The 17,773-nt window shown below is 46.5% G+C and overlaps 3 protein-coding genes across 3 annotated transcripts; 2 read left to right on the top strand and 1 right to left on the bottom strand.

Annotated features, from left to right (window-relative positions):
• Positions 1-389: 389 nt before the first annotated feature.
• On the top strand, positions 390-7,807 carry LOC117848501 (uncharacterized). The gene is made up of 14 exons (XM_034729930.2): positions 390-738; positions 2,115-2,276; positions 2,532-2,597; positions 2,705-2,848; positions 3,035-3,148; positions 3,250-3,351; positions 4,155-4,340; positions 4,675-4,764; positions 4,845-4,979; positions 5,121-5,243; positions 5,345-5,430; positions 5,523-6,135; positions 6,300-6,377; positions 6,456-7,807. Exons 1-14 carry the CDS (start codon positions 481-483, stop codon positions 7,485-7,487), a joined length of 3,189 nt encoding a protein of 1,062 aa, XP_034585821.1. The 5' UTR covers positions 390-480; the 3' UTR covers positions 7,488-7,807.
• An 81-nt stretch (positions 7,808-7,888) lies between these two features.
• On the bottom strand, positions 7,889-9,711 carry LOC117848502 (NAC domain-containing protein 73). Its single transcript, XM_034729933.2, has 3 exons — positions 9,299-9,711; positions 8,790-8,985; positions 7,889-8,711 (listed from the first exon to the last, which is right to left on the bottom strand). Exons 1-3 carry the CDS (start codon positions 9,443-9,445, stop codon positions 8,107-8,109), a joined length of 948 nt encoding a protein of 315 aa, XP_034585824.1. The 5' UTR covers positions 9,446-9,711; the 3' UTR covers positions 7,889-8,106.
• A 5,059-nt stretch (positions 9,712-14,770) lies between these two features.
• On the top strand, positions 14,771-16,178 carry LOC117849546 (protein DMP4). The gene has a single exon (XM_034731119.2). It carries the CDS (start codon positions 15,220-15,222, stop codon positions 15,967-15,969), a length of 750 nt encoding a protein of 249 aa, XP_034587010.1. The 5' UTR covers positions 14,771-15,219; the 3' UTR covers positions 15,970-16,178.
• The last annotated feature ends 1,595 nt before the right edge of the window (positions 16,179-17,773 follow it).

Here is a 17,773-nt window from a genome sequence, read left to right on the forward strand (position 1 = left end):
AAACTCTGCACTAATCCAAATGGGATCTTATACGATATACGTTGTTTGAGACGACAGGAAGTGTACCATTCATGCCTCCGAACTTGACTTGCAAAGAAAGATTTCAATGGTGGCCATCTTGGTGGCAAAAGACGGAAGTCCAGCTCACGCACCAACCTCTGTTCTCAAGGAAAAAAAGGGGAAAAAGAAATGCTTTCTGCACCGACCAAGGCCCAACAGTCCAGCTCATCCCATATGAAGCCCAATAGGCAGCCGCGTGCACACTGCCGCCGGCCTGCCGCCCAGCGCGTCATTCCAACGCTGTGGGCAGCGGGAACCGTCTCATCCCTCCTCTCCCCGACCGACCCCGACCGACCGCGTCGCTTCGTTGCTTAACCCCAAGGGCACTCTCGATCCCGCGGATGCGCCCTTTCCCTCTTCCCATTTTTTGAAAGCAGAAAAGAGAGTCACGGGACCCTTGCCGCCGTCGGCGAACTTGCGATGCTGCAGATGCTTGGCCTCCGCGGCGGAGCCGGCGGGGGGAGCCCCAGTGCCGGCGACGCGACCCCCGCTCGGAACGGGGACGGAGGCGCGGCGGCGGGACCCGCGCGGCCGCTGCGGCTGGTGTACTGCGACGAGAAGGGCAAGTTCGTGATGGACCCTGAGGCCGTGGCGGCGCTGAAGCTCGTCAAGGGCCCCGTTGGCGTGGTCTCCGTCTGCGGCCGCGCGCGGCAGGGCAAGAGCTTCGTGCTCAACCAGGTACGCGCGCCACAGGGCGAACTTAGGTCTTGGGGAATGCCTGGGTGTGGCCATCGGTGATGCGCGGCTAGGGTTGTGGCGTTGTTTTCTGAGATATGGCCTGCTGATGTATTTGGGCGTCGATTGGGGAACTGGAAGTTTTAAGTGATAAATTGAGCTACTCGAGTAGTAGGGTTTAGGTATCCTCTTGGATTCTAGGGTCTATTTACGGTCGATTGGAGCTTTTGCCCGCAATTTGGAAATATGCTGCATGTTCCCAATGTTTCACTCAAGCATAATAATGATATTGAAAGTCGACAAGTGTCCAGTTTTCAGGAGGAGAAAGGGAATTGAAAATGAGGATTAAGCAATGTGGAGGGCTTAATTCTGCACGCAATGGTTAAGGGTGGTTATTGCTAGAAAAATCAGTGTTTCGAATGAGGTCTACCGCTTAAGCATTTGGACATCATCTTATAGAACTGTGCTGTTATCTGGTATTACAATGTTGTATTAAATTTTATTAGTAAGTTACTGCTTTGCATTGGTTTTTTGTTTTTTGGTGGGCTATCAGCATGAATATAAAGTGGACATCGGATAACTAGCCAAGGGAACCTTTGTGTGTCTTTTGGACTTATACTAACATTGGATATATATGCATGATTGGGTTTTGAGATTGTGAAACAGTGAATGACGAAAGATTTCCAAGTCATTGGTTAGCTGTTCTTTGGTGCATATCTTCAACAACCACAACATGTAGGATGCCAAAATAAAAGAAATAGGAATGAAATAAGTTTGGTCAAACATCACTATGGACTTTGATTTGCTGTTGAATCTGTAGGGCATTTACTGTTAAGCAGTGAAGTTTACTGTTAAGCGGTGTTTAGTTTCTTGGTCATAGCTAAACCATGATTAATTATTTCACTGCGTTGGTGGTGGCTTTTGTTTGGTTTCAGCTCTAGGCTACTCCAACCTGCCTAGGACTAAAAAGCTCTGCTGTCGTATGCCTCATTAGCACCTTCATTTTGTTGGTGTCATATTAGCACGAAGTCTTTAAATGTCTTTTAGAAATTTTGTGGTTTTAGTTAAGCATGAGATTTTATTGATAGATGAAATATTTATTACCTGTACATATTCTAGGTTTCAGATTATAGATTTTTCTAGTTTTGATTCTTCTCTTTTTAGGTGATTTTTAAGTGTGCACAACTGCATGTTAATGCTTTTCTATGTGCATTTGCATCCATGAGATGAAATTTGGGAGGTAGGAGTAAATTGAGATGATGTGTAAATCTTCTGCGTCATTGTATTCTTAGATTTGGTATAGATTGATATTCTTTTATTGTGTATCATTTTTGTTTGATTCTCTGCATCAGATGATAAAATTTTGGCTGTGTGTGTAGCTTCTTGGGCGAAGCAGTGGTTTTCAAGTTGCTTCAACACATCGGCCTTGCACTAAGGGACTTTGGATGTGGAGTGCGCCTTTGAAGAGAACTAGTCTTGATGGAACTGAATACAGTCTTGTGTTGTTGGATACGGAAGGAATTGATGCTTATGATCAAACGGTATGTATCAGTGGCTTATCTTTGAAGTAACACCCTTCCATTGACCATGATATTTATTAGTATTAAGAATTATGATATTGTTATAATCGATTCACACCTTATTGGTGAGCCATACTTTCTGGGTGAAACCATAATTTTGAGTGTTCGCTACCATTTACCTTTCTGGTGATTTTATATTTGATTGTTTTGTGTAGTACAGGATATATTTATAATTTCTGTATTGTTGTCTCATGCCCACTGATTCCCTTTTGGCAGGGGACTTACAGCATCCAAATATTTTCCTTGGCTGTTCTACTGTCAAGCATGTTCATCTACAACCAGGTACATTCCTGAATGAATGAATTATTCATATTTGGAACATGGTGCTTCAGTTGTAATTCTTCATATCGAAGGATGCTATTCTCTGAGCCTTGTGGCGCTTTTTCTAGATGGGAGGTATAGATGAATCTGCATTGGATCGTCTCTCACTGGTCACGCAGATGACAAAGCATATACGTGTCAGGGCCTCAGGCGGAAGGTCCACTGCATCTGAACTTGGGCAGTTTTCACCTGTCTTTGTTTGGTTGTTGAGAGTAAGAGATTTCATTCTTTTTCTCCTGAACTCCTGATATTAATTATGTTTCCTGAATGCTGAATGCCTTAATTAATCCCTAGTTGTGCATCATCTTCTGACTTCCATCAAACATATATTGTGTCTAACCTCAGTCATCATGTGTCAGTCTTTGATATGTAATGACATTCTGCTTCGTGTCCTACAGGACTTCTACCTGGATTTGACAGAGGACAACAGAAAAATTACTCCACGTGATTACCTAGAACTAGCACTGAGGCCTGTTCAAGGTGGAGGGAGGGATGTATCTGCAAAGAACGCGGTATGTTAGTGTGTTTTTTTTATTCTGTGAAATGTAGCTCTGTACTTCTGCTTAAGTAACTTGACTTATGGATTATCCTGTTATTTCTTTTATTCTGGAAGATACGGGAGTCCATCCGCGCGCTTTTTCCTGATAGGGAATGCTTTACACTTGTGCGACCTGTGAACAATGAGAAAGATCTCCAACGTCTCGATCAACTTCCTGTAAGTATTTCTTCCACTACAGTGAACAGTCTGCTATGTGGCCTTGTCCTTTAAATTCGAGTCAAACGCTGTATTTATTTGTTGACTATAGATTTGGAAGTTCTGATTAGATTGTGAGTATTTAAGAAAGTAGTAGAAAAACTCTTCTAGGTAAATAGCGTGTTAGGTACCAGTCAGAAAGATCAAGCATTTGTCTGGAATCAGTGCAAACTATAGTATTTTCCCATTTGGTCCAGTAATTAACTATCCTATGGTATGTTTTTGTTGTGTTAATTTTTAATAATATCTAGTTACATGATATTAGTAGATATACCTCCAGACGCAGAAGGCGGTATTTATACGCATCTTCGATGACTGAATGTATTGTAATATTTTCACAATATTTTTGTAAAACCTGTAATTATATCTATATGAAAGTATGGTCTTGATACAAACCTATACTTGTTTTGTTGTTCTTTGTTCAATCTCAGTATTCAAATAGATGGATACCAATAGCCAAACTTTAAAAAGTTTGACTACATGTATCCTAGAATACTCTTGTTTGACTGGTTGGAATAGTAAATATTGGCATTTGGTTAGTTCTACCCAACATGAACAAAATACACATTGTTAGAGAATAACAAATTATGAAGGTACGTCTTTAGGTTTTGAGGAACTTTGTTGTTCAACAAGTGGCGATAGAATAAATTAATGAGGTGCATGTTTTCCCTTCAGGAGCTAGAATCATAAAGTATATTCTGGCATAATCATGTTGGTCTAATGGCTTGATGTTGATGCAATGTTTCCCTGTCTCTTTATTACAGCTGACTAATTTCCGTCCAGAGTTCAGATCTGGTCTGGATGCTTTCACAAAATTTGTGCTTGACCGAACAAGACCAAAACAACTTGGAGCTAGTACAATGACAGGCCCCATCCTTGCTGGATTGACACAATCATTTCTTGATGCCATTAATAGTGGTGCTGTTCCTACAATATCTTCATCATGGCAGGTATATCAAGATAGCAGTGTGGTTTATGTTGTTTCTTCCCTTTTTTTTGGCTTATAGCTTAATTCATGCAATGCTACATGTCATAGATCTGACTGATGTACAAGTATGTTTTGAAATATACATTGCATCAGCATATATTTGCAATTGAGAAAAAACACTATTAAAACATAAATTGCAAATGATGAAAACGTTCTCAACTGTTTGATGAGCAACTAGAGTACACCTATGCATTGGCCGATGAACTGGTATAGAATTTGATGCACCTCTTCGGTTCAACCATGTATAAGAGTTCCTTTCTGTTTGGAAGTTATCTGATAGCTTTTTCTTTATGCAGAGTGTGGAGGAAGCAGAATGTCGGAGGGCATATGATTCTGCTGTGGACGCTTACAATTCTTCATTTGACCAGAAAAAACAAGTTGAAGAGGTAGGATTGCTAATAAGTGAGTTGTTGTAGTTTCTCATTTGAACTTTCTGGAATTTTTTTTGACCTGTGGGCATTCGCAGGATTCTTTGAGAGAAGCACACGAAGATGCAATGAGGAAGGCTATCAGTGCTTTTAATGCTTCTGCTGTGGGTGCTGGGCCAGCTCGTTCAAAATTTGAAAAGCTTCTTCACAGTTCTCTCAGGAAGGCCTTTGAGGTGGCATTATTATTAGTCATCACTGCTTTAAGTCAGCATGTGTTTTTATTACTGTCTTTTACATGAACCATTGATAAATGCCTGCCAATTGTTGAAGTAATTTATGAGTTGGTAGACTAACTGATAAGCACATGAATGCAGGATTACAAAAGGAATGCTTTTCTGGAGGCTGATTTGCAATGTTCAAACCGAGTACAGAACATGGAATCAAAGGTGCGGGCAGCATGTAACCGTCCTGATGCAAAGTTAGATGATGTCGTCAGGGTAAGGAAACTGCAAACCTCTCTGCTGGTGTACATAATCAACAAGAACCTCATTCTTCATTATTGTTTATGTTAATGTCCTTTTTGTTGGATTAACTGCAGCTCCTTGATGGCCTGCTCACAGAGTATGAGTCAATGGCCTATGGTCCTGGGAAATGGAAAAGGCTAGCCACATTCCTACAGCAGTGGTAGGCACCTCTTCATTAGTCTTATTGTTGATCGATGTGAAATGATGATCTCACACAGCCATTTTATTCTTTTGCTGGAATGATCACTGCAGTTTGGCTGGGCCCGTGCTAGACCTTTTCAGAAGGCAGTTGGAGCATATAGACGCTGAAAGAAATGCCCTAAGATTGAAATGCAATTCGAGCGATGATAAGTTGGCATTGCTCAGGAAGCAGCTTGAAGCGAGTGAGGGCCACAGAGCTGAATACTTGAGGCGCTATGAAGAAGTTATCAATGATAAGCAGAAAATTTCAAAGGATTACTCCGTTCGTATTACTGAACTTCAGGCCAAGGGTAGCAAGTTGGAAGAGCGGTGTATGAGCTTGTCTTCTTCTCTTGAAACTGCAAAACGGGAATCCAATGATTGGAAGAGCAAGTATGATCACATTATTTTGCAGCAAAAGGCAGATGAGAGCAAGTTGAAATCTCAAATTGCTTCCCTGGAGTCTAGGGTAAGTATCAGTGAGGGCAGATTATCTGCAACACGAGAACAGGCTGAGTCTGCTCAAGAGGAAGCATCAGAGTGGAAACGCAAATATGAAGTTGCTGTTAGTGAGGCCAAAACAGCTCTGCAGAGAGCGGCTGTAGCACAGGAACGTACAAACAAGAAAGTGCAAGAGAGGGAAGATGCTTTGAGGGCAGAACTTGCTAACCAACTATCTGAGAAGGTTATAATTTCTCTCGATGTTATGCATTATTGATTTAGGGGGGAAAGTTATGATGCATTCTTTGATTTAGGGGGAAAAGTTATGATCCATTCAATGTTATTTTTCTTCCAAGCTGTATGTATATGTGCTCGGTCACTTAACTTTTGCTTGTTATGGTGTAACAGGAAGAGGAAATTTCAAGATTAAGCGCTAAAGTTAGCCAAACCGAAATTCATGCTACAAGTTTGATCTCAAGGCTTGAGGTCTGTCTGGCTCACCCTCTCTCTTCTCCCTCTCCCTCCCTGTCAACATAATCTCATTTTGCTAATGATCAAATTCAGGCCACTGAAGCAAAGTTGAAGAGCCATGAGTCAGATTCTCTGGCTTTGAAGGAAGAGATCAGATTGTTGACTGATAACCTGGAGTCTATTAGAAGTGAAGTTCTTTCACGTGAGAAGGAAGTGAGGATCCTGGAACAAGAAAAGAACCATCTTCAGGAGAAGTATTTGGCGGAGTGCAAAAAGTTTGATGAGACAGACATTAGATGCAAGGAAGCTGAAAGGGAGGCCAGACGAGCAACGGAATTGGCTGACGTAGCTCGTGCAGAAGCTGCTGCTGCTCAAAAGGATAAGGGTGAAGCTCAGAGGCTTGCAATGGAGAGACTTGCACTGATAGAAAGAATGGAGCGGCAGGTTGAGGCTCTAGAAAGAGACAAGGTTAAGATGGTGGAAGAGGTTGAGAAACTTCATCAGTCAGAGAAGGATGCTGTGTCCAAGGTCGCATTGCTTGAAAAAAGTGTTGATGAACGTGAAAAAGAGATTGATGAGATGTTGAAACGGAATAACCAGCAAAGATCCAGCACGGTCCAGGTGCTTGAGAGCCTGCTGGCAACAGAGCGTGAAGCTTGTGCTGAGGCTAATAAGAGAGCTGAGGCTTTGTCATTGCAGTTGCAAGCAACTCAAGGCAAACTTGACATGCTTCAACAAGAGCTGACATCAGTTCAGCTCAATGAGACTGCACTCGATAGCAAGCTCAAGACCTCTGCGAGACGCTTGAGGGGTGAAGCTACCGAGTCTGTCCATGATATGGATATCGACAATGACAACAATGGGAGGCGTAGGAAACGATCAAAAAGCACAACAAGCCCATTCAAGAACAATCACACAGAGGACGGTGGATCTGTGTTCATTGGTGAAGATACCTACACTGGGAGCCAGCAAGGGACAGAGACTGAAGACTATACCAAATTCACTGTGCAGAAACTGAAGCAGGAGCTCACCAAGCACGGGTTTGGTGCTCAACTGCTCCAGTTGAAAAATCCTAACAAGAAGGACATCGTCGCCTTATACGAAAAGAATGTTGTCGGCAAGTAGTAGTTCCTCGGCAACACTCTTGAGATTCGTGCTTAGACTATCCTGTAGCGTTGGATGTTATTGACACGATTCAGATGGAAGTGAAACAAAGCATGTAACTTAGTTAAAACTCTGTTTTGTGTGTTTCTCCAATGGTGCTGTTCATTTTAGCGTGCATCATTGGCAAGCACTTGTATCAGTTTGCCCTTCACAGTTAGGACGTGTGTTTGAGAAGTTCGTCATTTCGTACGTGGTGCTGTAGGTGAGATTGAACTATCCGAAAGTTCAAACTTGAAGAAATGAACTGATTGAATCTTCAGAGCAGCATGGCTTCTTTTTCATATCCGTGAATGATTTGTGTATACAAAGTACTACGATGGAATAACTGCATGTGATGAGGAATATATATTGAAAAAGGCATGTTAAACGAAACAGTTTTAATAGTTCATAAGCAACGTCAAGTTAGACTGCAAAGAACATGATATCTTTCTACAGTCACAGCATAATGTATCTTCACTTGTGCTGTAGTTTTTCAGGCCATGGACAAATACCCTGATGACATGACCTGCTCCTAAATCCCTATTTAGTCTCCGATTCCGAATTGAATATGTTCTTGTTACTCACGTCCTGAATTCTTGATTCAAGGGCCAAAGGTAGCCCTTGCTGCATGCACTGCGAAGTTAGGCATGAAGTGAGCTGCAGCAGGAGCAGGAGGTACCCTGTTATTCGGGACCCCCTGGCCGTACCCCATCATTGTTCCTGGGTTGTAGAACTGATCGACACCGTTTGCTTCCCTGAGAACGCTGCCACCCTGTTGATGGCCGCCAAGAGCATGCGCATTGCTGTTGGCGACGGCGTTGGCGGCAACGGCCTCCTTGGCCGCCGTGGAGCCGCACTGCCTGGGCTGCGTCTGGAAGAAGACCTTGGAGACGACGAGCTCGCCGTCGCGCTCCTCCTCGTCGGAGCCGAGGTGGTACTGGTGCATCACCCAGTTGGTCTTCTCGGGCTTGCGCTGCTTGCCGTAGTTGGTGTAGAGCACCAGGATCTTCTTGTACCCGCGGGGCCTGCCGTTAGACAGCACCGGCCGCGTCTTGCCGGTCTTGTGCCACCGCGTCTCGCCGCCGGCGCCGCTGGCGCCGTCGTCCCCGTCGCCGCTGTGCACCTTCCGCCGCTTCCTCGTCCCCGTCGTGTAGGCCCTTGACGGCCGGTGGAAGAAGTGCCGGACGAGCCCGTCCTTGTTCACGCCTGAAACACAGTAGCGCGCACATGCTGACATGCAACACACATCGATCGGTACATGATGCAAAACGTGTGCGTACGTACCGGGGAGCCTCTCGGGGTGCGTGTAGCAGATGCCGTTCTCGCCCTCGATGGTGGGGATGAACTCGTCGACGAGGGGGTGGAGCCTCCGCGAGTCCGGCCTCGCCTTGCCCTCCAAGTGCTCCAGAAGCTCCTGGTCCGTCGGATCGAACTTCACGCCGGCCGGCAGCCCCGGCAAGTCCTGGATCGTGGTGGTCTCCTGCAGAAAAATTGAGGATGGTCATCCACTCATCCATGTCATCACCGACATGGCGCAAAGCCCACTAGCTACTGGACCCTGTTTTGGATGCATGCATGTTTTCGTTCGTCGCAGAAAGATGAGATTAGCATGAACTGTTTCCAAGCTGCAACTAACGTCCGTATACAAAGAAAGAACTCAGACGAGCTGAGGTTCCTTCTGATGGCCTGATCTGTCGTTCTTAGTGGATATGCAACTCAGCACCACCAAGCTACCGCATAGACGAGACCTACACATGGGCACGCGTGCAGCTAGCGTGCGTACGTATATTTACCTGTTCATACTGCGCGCGGTGGCCGCAGGACGGGCACATCTTGACGAGGACGGCGAGCGACGCGGCCGCCTTCTTCCCCGCGGCGGCCACGGCGGCGGCCGGGGACAGGCTGCTCTCCACGTCGTTGAAGCCATTGCACCACGTCATCCTCGCGAGACGAAGCTAGCGACTAGGGCGGGTGTGCGTGCCTCGATCTCTATAACACCCCCATGACAGGGGCGGCAAAGCTTAGCTCGCCGCCTCGGCTGGGGTTGAATATAATGCAGGGTTAAAAGAAGACGACGAGACCGGCTGGACTCTAGAGACAGTATGTAGAGGTGTGGAGAGAGAGAGAGACGGCAGGGATCGGAGAGGGAGCAACAAACAAAGGGGGTTGGTCAAGGAAAGAGAACCGAGGCCCGGGAGGGAGAGAAAAGGAGGAAGCCGCCGCTAGCCTGCTAGCTAGCTTGTCCCTGTTAAAAGCTACCCGCGATCACACACACCACCGTACATACACTGACCGCCTCAGTGACTTGTCCATCTCCAGCCGGCCGGTACGAACAGTGCACGCACGTTCGCATCAACTACTTTCCGATCGATCGCCGTGGTTGGTTTCCCAACAAGACGATCGAGAGCTCGAGGCACTAGGCGTCAGCACGACAGAGCTAGGCTAAGCTAGGGATCGACGAGCCACGATCGGTCGAGAGACGATGCATGTAGTCTACTAGCCGGCTTCGTTTTCTCTTCTTTAATTTTATGTTGTTTGGGGCAATAATGTGCGTGTACGCAAGAAACACATGAGCAAGCTTTTTTTTTTTTAAAAAAGAAGAACATAAGCAAGCTAGGAGGAGGAGGATATACAACAGTAGGTGGATGATGGCATGTGTTGCTTGGTCCTCACGTATAGGCACCGCAAATCCTTCCGTATACGTGAGAAGGAAACCAGGGCCGGCGCCCGCCCGGCCGGATTCTCTGCGCCGGCCGGGCCCCAGCCCCCAGCCCTCCCTGCTCGCGCGCGCGCGCGGCCCCCACGGCGCCGGCGATCTAGTTGCTGCAGGGGCAGGGACTGACCAACCCCGTGCGGGCCATCTGATGAACTCCTTGCAACTTGTCTTGATGATTCTCTTTTTTCCCCCACAGAAGTTAATGAACGAAGCAGAGTACAACACTTCGTACACATGCATTTCACCATTTGGCAAGATGCATGCGTGAATGCGATCGAGGTTGTTGAGGGGCCTCGTACTTTCGCCGCGCCCGTGGTAAGAGCATGAGGACTGCACGTATATTCTCTGCTCTGCACTGGCCGGTGACCGGTGAGGCCGTATGGGTGCAGTGCATCATGCATGGAGGTGCTGCAGATCGGGCGATGAAAATATCTAAATCTGAAACCTGGTTGGTTGGCTGGATTAGCAGCCAATTCTCGAATCTCGATGGCCTTCATGCATCGACGATCAATGCATGGAATGGATCGGATCGGAACCACTAGTATGAATGGAAGATACTCTACCACACATAACGAACACATGTGCGGAATTATGGAGCAAGAGTACGTAGTATAGATCGGTTTGGTGCATAGGGAACGGGTATATGTGCTGTTGAGACTCGTGTTAATTTGGATGTCTGCTGGGCCAAATGTTCAGTGTAGCGTGTTGTTCCGTGCAGGGAGTGGAGGTACAGTTGTCTCGAATGTTAGTTTGTGCCACTTGTCAGGGCCCCAATATTTTCATGAAGACCTCTCAATTGAATAAATTTTATTTGATGCATAAATTTTGGCATGCTTGTCAAAGTCCACTAATAAGTGGATTATATTACTCGCAAAAAAAATAGAAGTCCGTTAAGAGGATCGACTACGTCATGCGTTCGTGCGTGCGAGCCGCAGCGAGCGGAGCAGGAGAGAGGTGGAGAGCAGGTGGAGTGGAGGCGGGGCAACCCGCGATGGATTCGCATGGACGTTCCACCGCGCGCGCGCACAGCGGCCGGAGAGGAAAGGAGGATGCTGGGACTGGGGAGCTTCAGAATTCAGATACGAGGTCGCCGTGGAGTGTCTTGCAAGGCAGACGATGCTAGCCTCATCCCCACAAAAGAAAAGGCCAGGCGAACTGCGTGCGTCGCATATGCATTATGCATCTGTGCGCATTTACATTTCCATTTGAGGGCTAACCACATATATATGCGAGAAAAATGATCCTAGAAAATTAATTTTCAGTACGCGCGAGATTTCAGTTGCTTACATATACATGTGTGTGGTATATACTTGCACAGTCCTCTACAGATATTTATTTAGCGTCAGTCATCCGTACGTGGTAGTGCACGAGACAACATTGGTCGTCATGATGTTATTTTTCATGCACCGATTTTGGTAGCACGGTGTAGCACCGTAACCCGCGGTAGCATCGGAGATGTTTTCCCAAGGCTGAAGTTCAATTTGCACTATTCTTAAAACGTAAGATAACTAGATCGGAAGCATGTTGTGCGTGTGTGGCATCTGGCTTTGCACTCGATCTTGAAGAAAAACATAAGGTAAGCTCTCGTTGGCCTATTTGTGTAATAGCTCCTATGCATGCATTGTAGTACTGTATATTTTAGTTAGAGCAACTTGAGCGTATGATTTGTTCAGAGGGTGCTACATACTGCCACATCAGGGAGGTGCTAAGTTTTCAATTTCTCTCCAGCGTATGTACCTTCATTTGATCTAAGGTAGGTCCCACAACTTGTGTTAAAATATTCTTCAGCAACTCTTCTCCTCGGGAGCACGGGCCTGTTCGCTTCAGCTTATAAGTCGGCTGAAAAATTGAAACGACTGATTTGTTGTGAGAGGAAAACACTGTTTGATGGCTGATAAGCCGGCTGAATAAGCTAAAGCGAACAGAAATTTCGCTTAGCTGGGGGTGCCCAAGTAAGCTGCGGGTGCCCAAGTAAGCTGCGGGTGCCTGGAAGCCACCAGCAAGAAATTTCGCTCCGGCGTATGGCGCCCTCCTCAGCCCACTCTCTCTCATCTTAGCACTACCAAAAATGCACGCTCGAGCTGCTCCCGGTCGGTCTTGTTGTGAGATTGGTCAGTGGACAGTGGGCGCACGTTCTATTCTCTAGGCAGCTACAGGCCTACACAGTACGAGTAGCCTAGCAGATGTGTGCATCATGTCAGGTGCGAAGCTCAGGAAGCATCAGGTCAGTTGGGAACTTTGGTGGGTGTCGTTGGGGTGGCGTGGCAGGAACTGGTTGGCCGTGACCCGGGATCTAATTCGATTGGCCCTTAGCTTGCAGCCACAAGCGCTTCGTTTCAGGCTAGCTAGCTTTAGGCAAGGCGAACTACTCCAAGGCGCCGCGCTCGCCGTACGTTTAGAGCCTAGCTAGCTCATTAGTCGCCGTACATTAAACCGAATGGTCAGGTCAGAATATCAGATCAGATCATGTGTCTTGTGCTGATAATTGAGACCGGCTGGAGTCATGGGGTCTGGCCTCGATCCATCGGCCTAGAGAGGATGGCACGCCTCTATCAGAAAATGACAGCGTACCCCTAGCTAGACTTCACAAATAGCTCCATCCAAGGAGCCACAACTAAACATGTGTGTGCACATATATTTTTTTGTAACACAATCAGTATAATATAAGCAGAGCCCATTGGCAACGAGAGGATGACATGTCAATATGTCATGTTGTCAACTCTGCATCAGATGATTTGTCCGCATGGATCGATGAGCTTGATTGCGAGGTACGAACTCACATTGCATGATGAATTCACGATGGTGCGGTTGAGATGATGTAACACTTGACAGTCAGAACTAGAACCGTACGAAGAGTTGGTCCTGTACAAATCAAATGTGCGACGTTCGATCTCTCATACCAAATTGATATATACGATCTGGCTAATTAGTAGTATGGACGTGCCTGCAATTAATCTTAATCAAGTTCTTAATTAGCCTAGTTGCCTTAGCTTGCAGGGGAAGCGCATAAGCACGCCTTCAGTACTCGTTGAAAATGGTGACATCGTACTTCCTGGTCGGAATTCATTGCACGTTTTATGGTGCTGTGTCAACTGTCAAGGCTCAAGACATGCATGACTCGCTCGGTCGGTAGTGTAGCCTAGGCCTTGTTTACTTCCCAAGTTGGGAGGTGCCAAATTGACATTTTGCCATAAATGCGACACTGTAGCGTTTCGTTTGTATTTGTGAATTATTGTCCAAATATTGACTAATTAGGCTCAAAAGATTCGTCTCGCAAAGTACAACAAAACTGTGCAATTAGTTTTTGATTTCGTCTACATTTAGTACTCCATGCATGTACCGCAAGTTTGATGTGATGGGGAATCTTCTTTTTGCATAGTGTCAAAGTTGGGAGTTTGGAGGGAAGTAAACAAGGGCCTAGTAGAAGGAAGACTTTGTGGATGCGATCACTTATTATACCGGAAGGTTGAAATCGGTCAAGAAGCGATTGCATTTTCTAATCTTAGGAAGATTTTACTGCACAATTTACCAATTACCATGATGGCTCCTAAAACATACAACAAACAAGTAGTTATATACTCAAATGTACTACATCCGTCCTTAAATATATATAACGTTTAGAATAATTCAAAAATAAACTAATTTGCTTGTTCTAAATGATATATATTTAAGAACGAGAGGGCGTATGCACTATATAATTAATTAATACATACAAATAAAAGTATATTATAGTAAGGACTAATAACAAATGGCCCACCTCAAATGCCGATCGAGTGAGATGTGCTAGTACCTAGGATAGGATACTTCGATACAAGTAGTGCTAACCTAAGAACTAAAGCTTGCACACACCGGACATGCTACGATTGCTTCATCCATGCATGCACTGGAAAAAGGAACCACATGATCAAAGGATTTTGCTGTCGTCTCTTGCAACTTTACAATGTTCTCCCTGCCCCCTGGTGCACGCTATGCAGAATTGCAATGCAATGTGGTGGAATCTCCTGCACAGGAAAAGCCATTGGGCTGGCGTTGGTGGCAGCTCGTAAAGAGAAAATGAAACAGGCCCACTGCAGGAGGCTTGTCTTGGCGAAAGCATTTTGCTTGTCGTAGCCTAAAGTGTTTTATTCCATTACAATCCTTTTGGTCGAATATATATGCCAGGCAATGTCTGTCTTCTTGTTTCAGCAGGACGCTGGTAGAACACGTGCAAGGAGAACACATGAGATGATCCCATGTCCACTGGGCTTAGATTTTTCATACAATCCAAGTAAGATTGAGTTTCCTTTTTTTAATAGAAAATGGGATCAGATCCATCTGTTGGGCCTGCTATTTCAGGGGGAGCACTGAGGCCTTGGTGGGCTTCCCTGCGGCTGCAAGCAACGTGCCTTTCTTGCTTATGCGTTCAAGTCACACTCTACTCCATCCACTCTCATTCTGCCAAGTGGAATAAAACTCTTGTCAGCCTAGAACACCACATTTTTATACAGAACTAAAAACAAGACTGTCGCCAGATCATTCGGGACGTAACGCTGTCGATCGTCGGTTAGGAGTACCATTCAGAAATCTTCCCTGCATCATCTCCCATCAACGCTCTTGCCCGATCTGCACGAGGCGTCCATAGCTCATCGCGAAAGGAACGCGCTGGCCGGCCTCGCAAGTCGCAACGCAAGCACGGCGTGGCCTCAAGCGTGCGCGCTCAAGCTGGCGTGGCTGGAGCGCGACCGAAAGCAAGCCAAGGCCGAATTCAGCCGCGAAACACACAGCCACACAGGCAGAGCCCCCGTTCGGCCGTTTCTCGTGCAAGCAACCGCAAGCTCCCCCGATTTGTTTATCAGCTGGAGTGCCTGTTCCTTGCAAGCCAAGTGCCGACCGGGAAATGCCTGACACGCTCGGCGAGCTCGCGTCCAGGCCACATGGATTTCCTCTTCCGCGGCCTTTAAATCCCCGCACACATTCCATCGGCGGCAGCATTTGCCATTGATCCATCTTGTTTACTACATGCTCCAGTACCGGTCTCCGATTCGGCGAAGACGATCAACGCAAGGTGGTGGCGAGGGGTCAGCGGCGATGGCGACGGCGACGGCGGCGCGGCACGACGACGTGGAGTCGCAGCATGAGGAGCACGACGATGCCAGCAGCCACGAGCAGCAAGCGCAGCGGCCTCTGCTGGAGAAGCGCTCGTTGGCGGACGACGGCGGCGGCATGAGCCCGATCCAGCGGGCCATCAGCCAGACGTACCAGAGCACGGCGCACCTGGCCACGCTGCTTCCCACGGGCACCGTGCTGGCGTTCCAGCTGCTGTCCCCGATCGTCACGGACCAGGGCCACTGCGTCCGCGCCAACCGCGCCATGGCGGGTGCGCTCCTGGCGCTCTGTGCGCTCTCCTGCTTCGTGCTCAGCTTCACGGACAGCTTCCGGGACGCCACCGGCGCCGTCCGGTACGGGTTCGCCACGCTCCGCGGGCTCTGGGTCATCGACGGCGGCGCGCCGCTGGAGGACCCGCGGGCCGCGGCCGCGTACAGGGTCCGGTTCCTCGACTGGGTGCACGCGGTGGTGTCCGTGATGATCTTCGCCGCCGTCGCGCTGTTCGACCAGAACGTGGTGTCGTGCTTCTACCCGGTGCCGTCGGAGGACGCCAGGCAGGTGCTTACCGTGCTGCCCATCGCCATCGGGGTGGTCGGGAGCATGCTGTTCGTCACCTTCCCGACCACCCGCCACGGCATCGGTTTCCCGCTCTCCAAGCACTGATTTGTATTCATTCCCATTTCCGTTTCCAATTCCAATTCTTGTAAATAAATATTGCACCAACAGATTATGAACACCGTCAAGGGGAGATGAGTAGGTACAACTAGGAAACACACGACCCTTGCTTGTTTTCGTGTACGCTTAATGCTACAACTTGATGAACTTGAAACTTCTAAGCCTCAAATATATAGCATGCGTGAAGTTACAAGGCATATGATCATGACACATACCACACCAGAATAGCAAGGAACAAGTTGAAATATACTTGCAAGTAAAGGTTAGAGTACACTGCAGGACACATTACTATTTCAGCCACACGAGCTTGCTTGTGATATCCGAGCTGAGTCTTTCGCACTTGTATGTAGGTGCGTAGGACGTATGCGGCAAAAAGGAAAGCCTAGCCGGCAAACACCAGGTCACACTGGCACACTGGCAGCGGCACGCCGGCAGGCGATGCCGGAACCCGGGTGGGTTCTGGCGTCAAGCCTCATGTGCGCGGCGACAACTGATGACTACGCCGTCCTAACCAGACGAGGGGAGGAAAAGAACGAAGCTGGAGCACGAAGCCCACGAGCACCGAGCAAAGCTAGGTTAATCATGGTGGTTCTTACCTTTTCTTACCTAAGGATCGTGTCTTATTAATTTGGTAATTTCTTTTAGCGGAAAGTGATGTACTCCCTCCATTCCAAGGGTTCGTTTTGACTTTTCTAGGTTCATAGATATTATTATGCACCTAGAAATACACTATATCTAGATGCATAATAATATCTATGAAATAAAAAACTAAAACAACCTACAATTTGGAATGGAAGGAGTATCATTTTACCAAACTCAAAATCCGTCGGTTCAAGTATTTTTAGGATAGAGTGTGCATGCATGCATTTAGACATGAGCAAATTGTGAACTGGACCGACAAAAGCCCGAAATATTTCGGGCTTGAAAATTGCGCCAACAACCACCCATGAGAGGCATTGCGCCAAATTTTTTAGGCCTTTATTAGACTAGACCGTCCATCATTTTTTACGTGTAAAAATAATTGCAACAAATAATTAGGCTAGACCGAGCTCATACACATGCATGCACACTCACTCTTACAAATATATGAAAGCACACAACCACACACTACTTCTAAGAATGACCGAGACTAATGAAGTACTCATATTGAGTCTTGCTTTCCCGTTGGTATTTTGTTTTTTTAGCTGCTAGCAAGGCAAGTGCCTATTCATAGGTCGAAGAACGCGTTCCTTCCCGTTTCATAAAAAAAATGATGTGGTTATTTATACCTTTCGGGCAAGTGCACGTACAAAGCGACTTCAGGCATTGAGAACATCGTGAACAACATTTTATTCAGGCAAAAATGTTTAATGGATAATTTTCAAAAAAAGTTTAATGGAAGTTGATGTTTTCTTGAAAAGTTTTTCGAACACATAGACATAGTATCAAATCATAAAAAGTGAGCTTCACCAGCATGTCTCTAAGCTTATCCTTGTTTCTCAATAGAGGTCTATAAACACTCAAATTGCATAGTTCAAGACCTCAGAGGTGACATGAGTTTTCACATGTATGTCTAAACCTTGCCAAATCATCCTTGATGCTTATGTGGCGTGCCATGGTGGCGCCTACATGAGTTGGATGGGAGTTTGAAGCATTTAACCTATTTCTTGCTCCTTGATCCTTGAAACCATGGAATACTTCTATCAACAATCATTATCCGTTTACCAACTATTTTGACCGCCGGAACGCATCCAAAAATACAATATTTCTCACAGGTAAAATACGATATTTCAGAGACTTTTATTCATCATAA

Source organism: Setaria viridis, chromosome 3 (assembly GCF_005286985.2).
Source record: "Setaria viridis chromosome 3, Setaria_viridis_v4.0, whole genome shotgun sequence".
Classification (NCBI taxonomy): domain Eukaryota; kingdom Viridiplantae; phylum Streptophyta; class Magnoliopsida; order Poales; family Poaceae; genus Setaria; species Setaria viridis.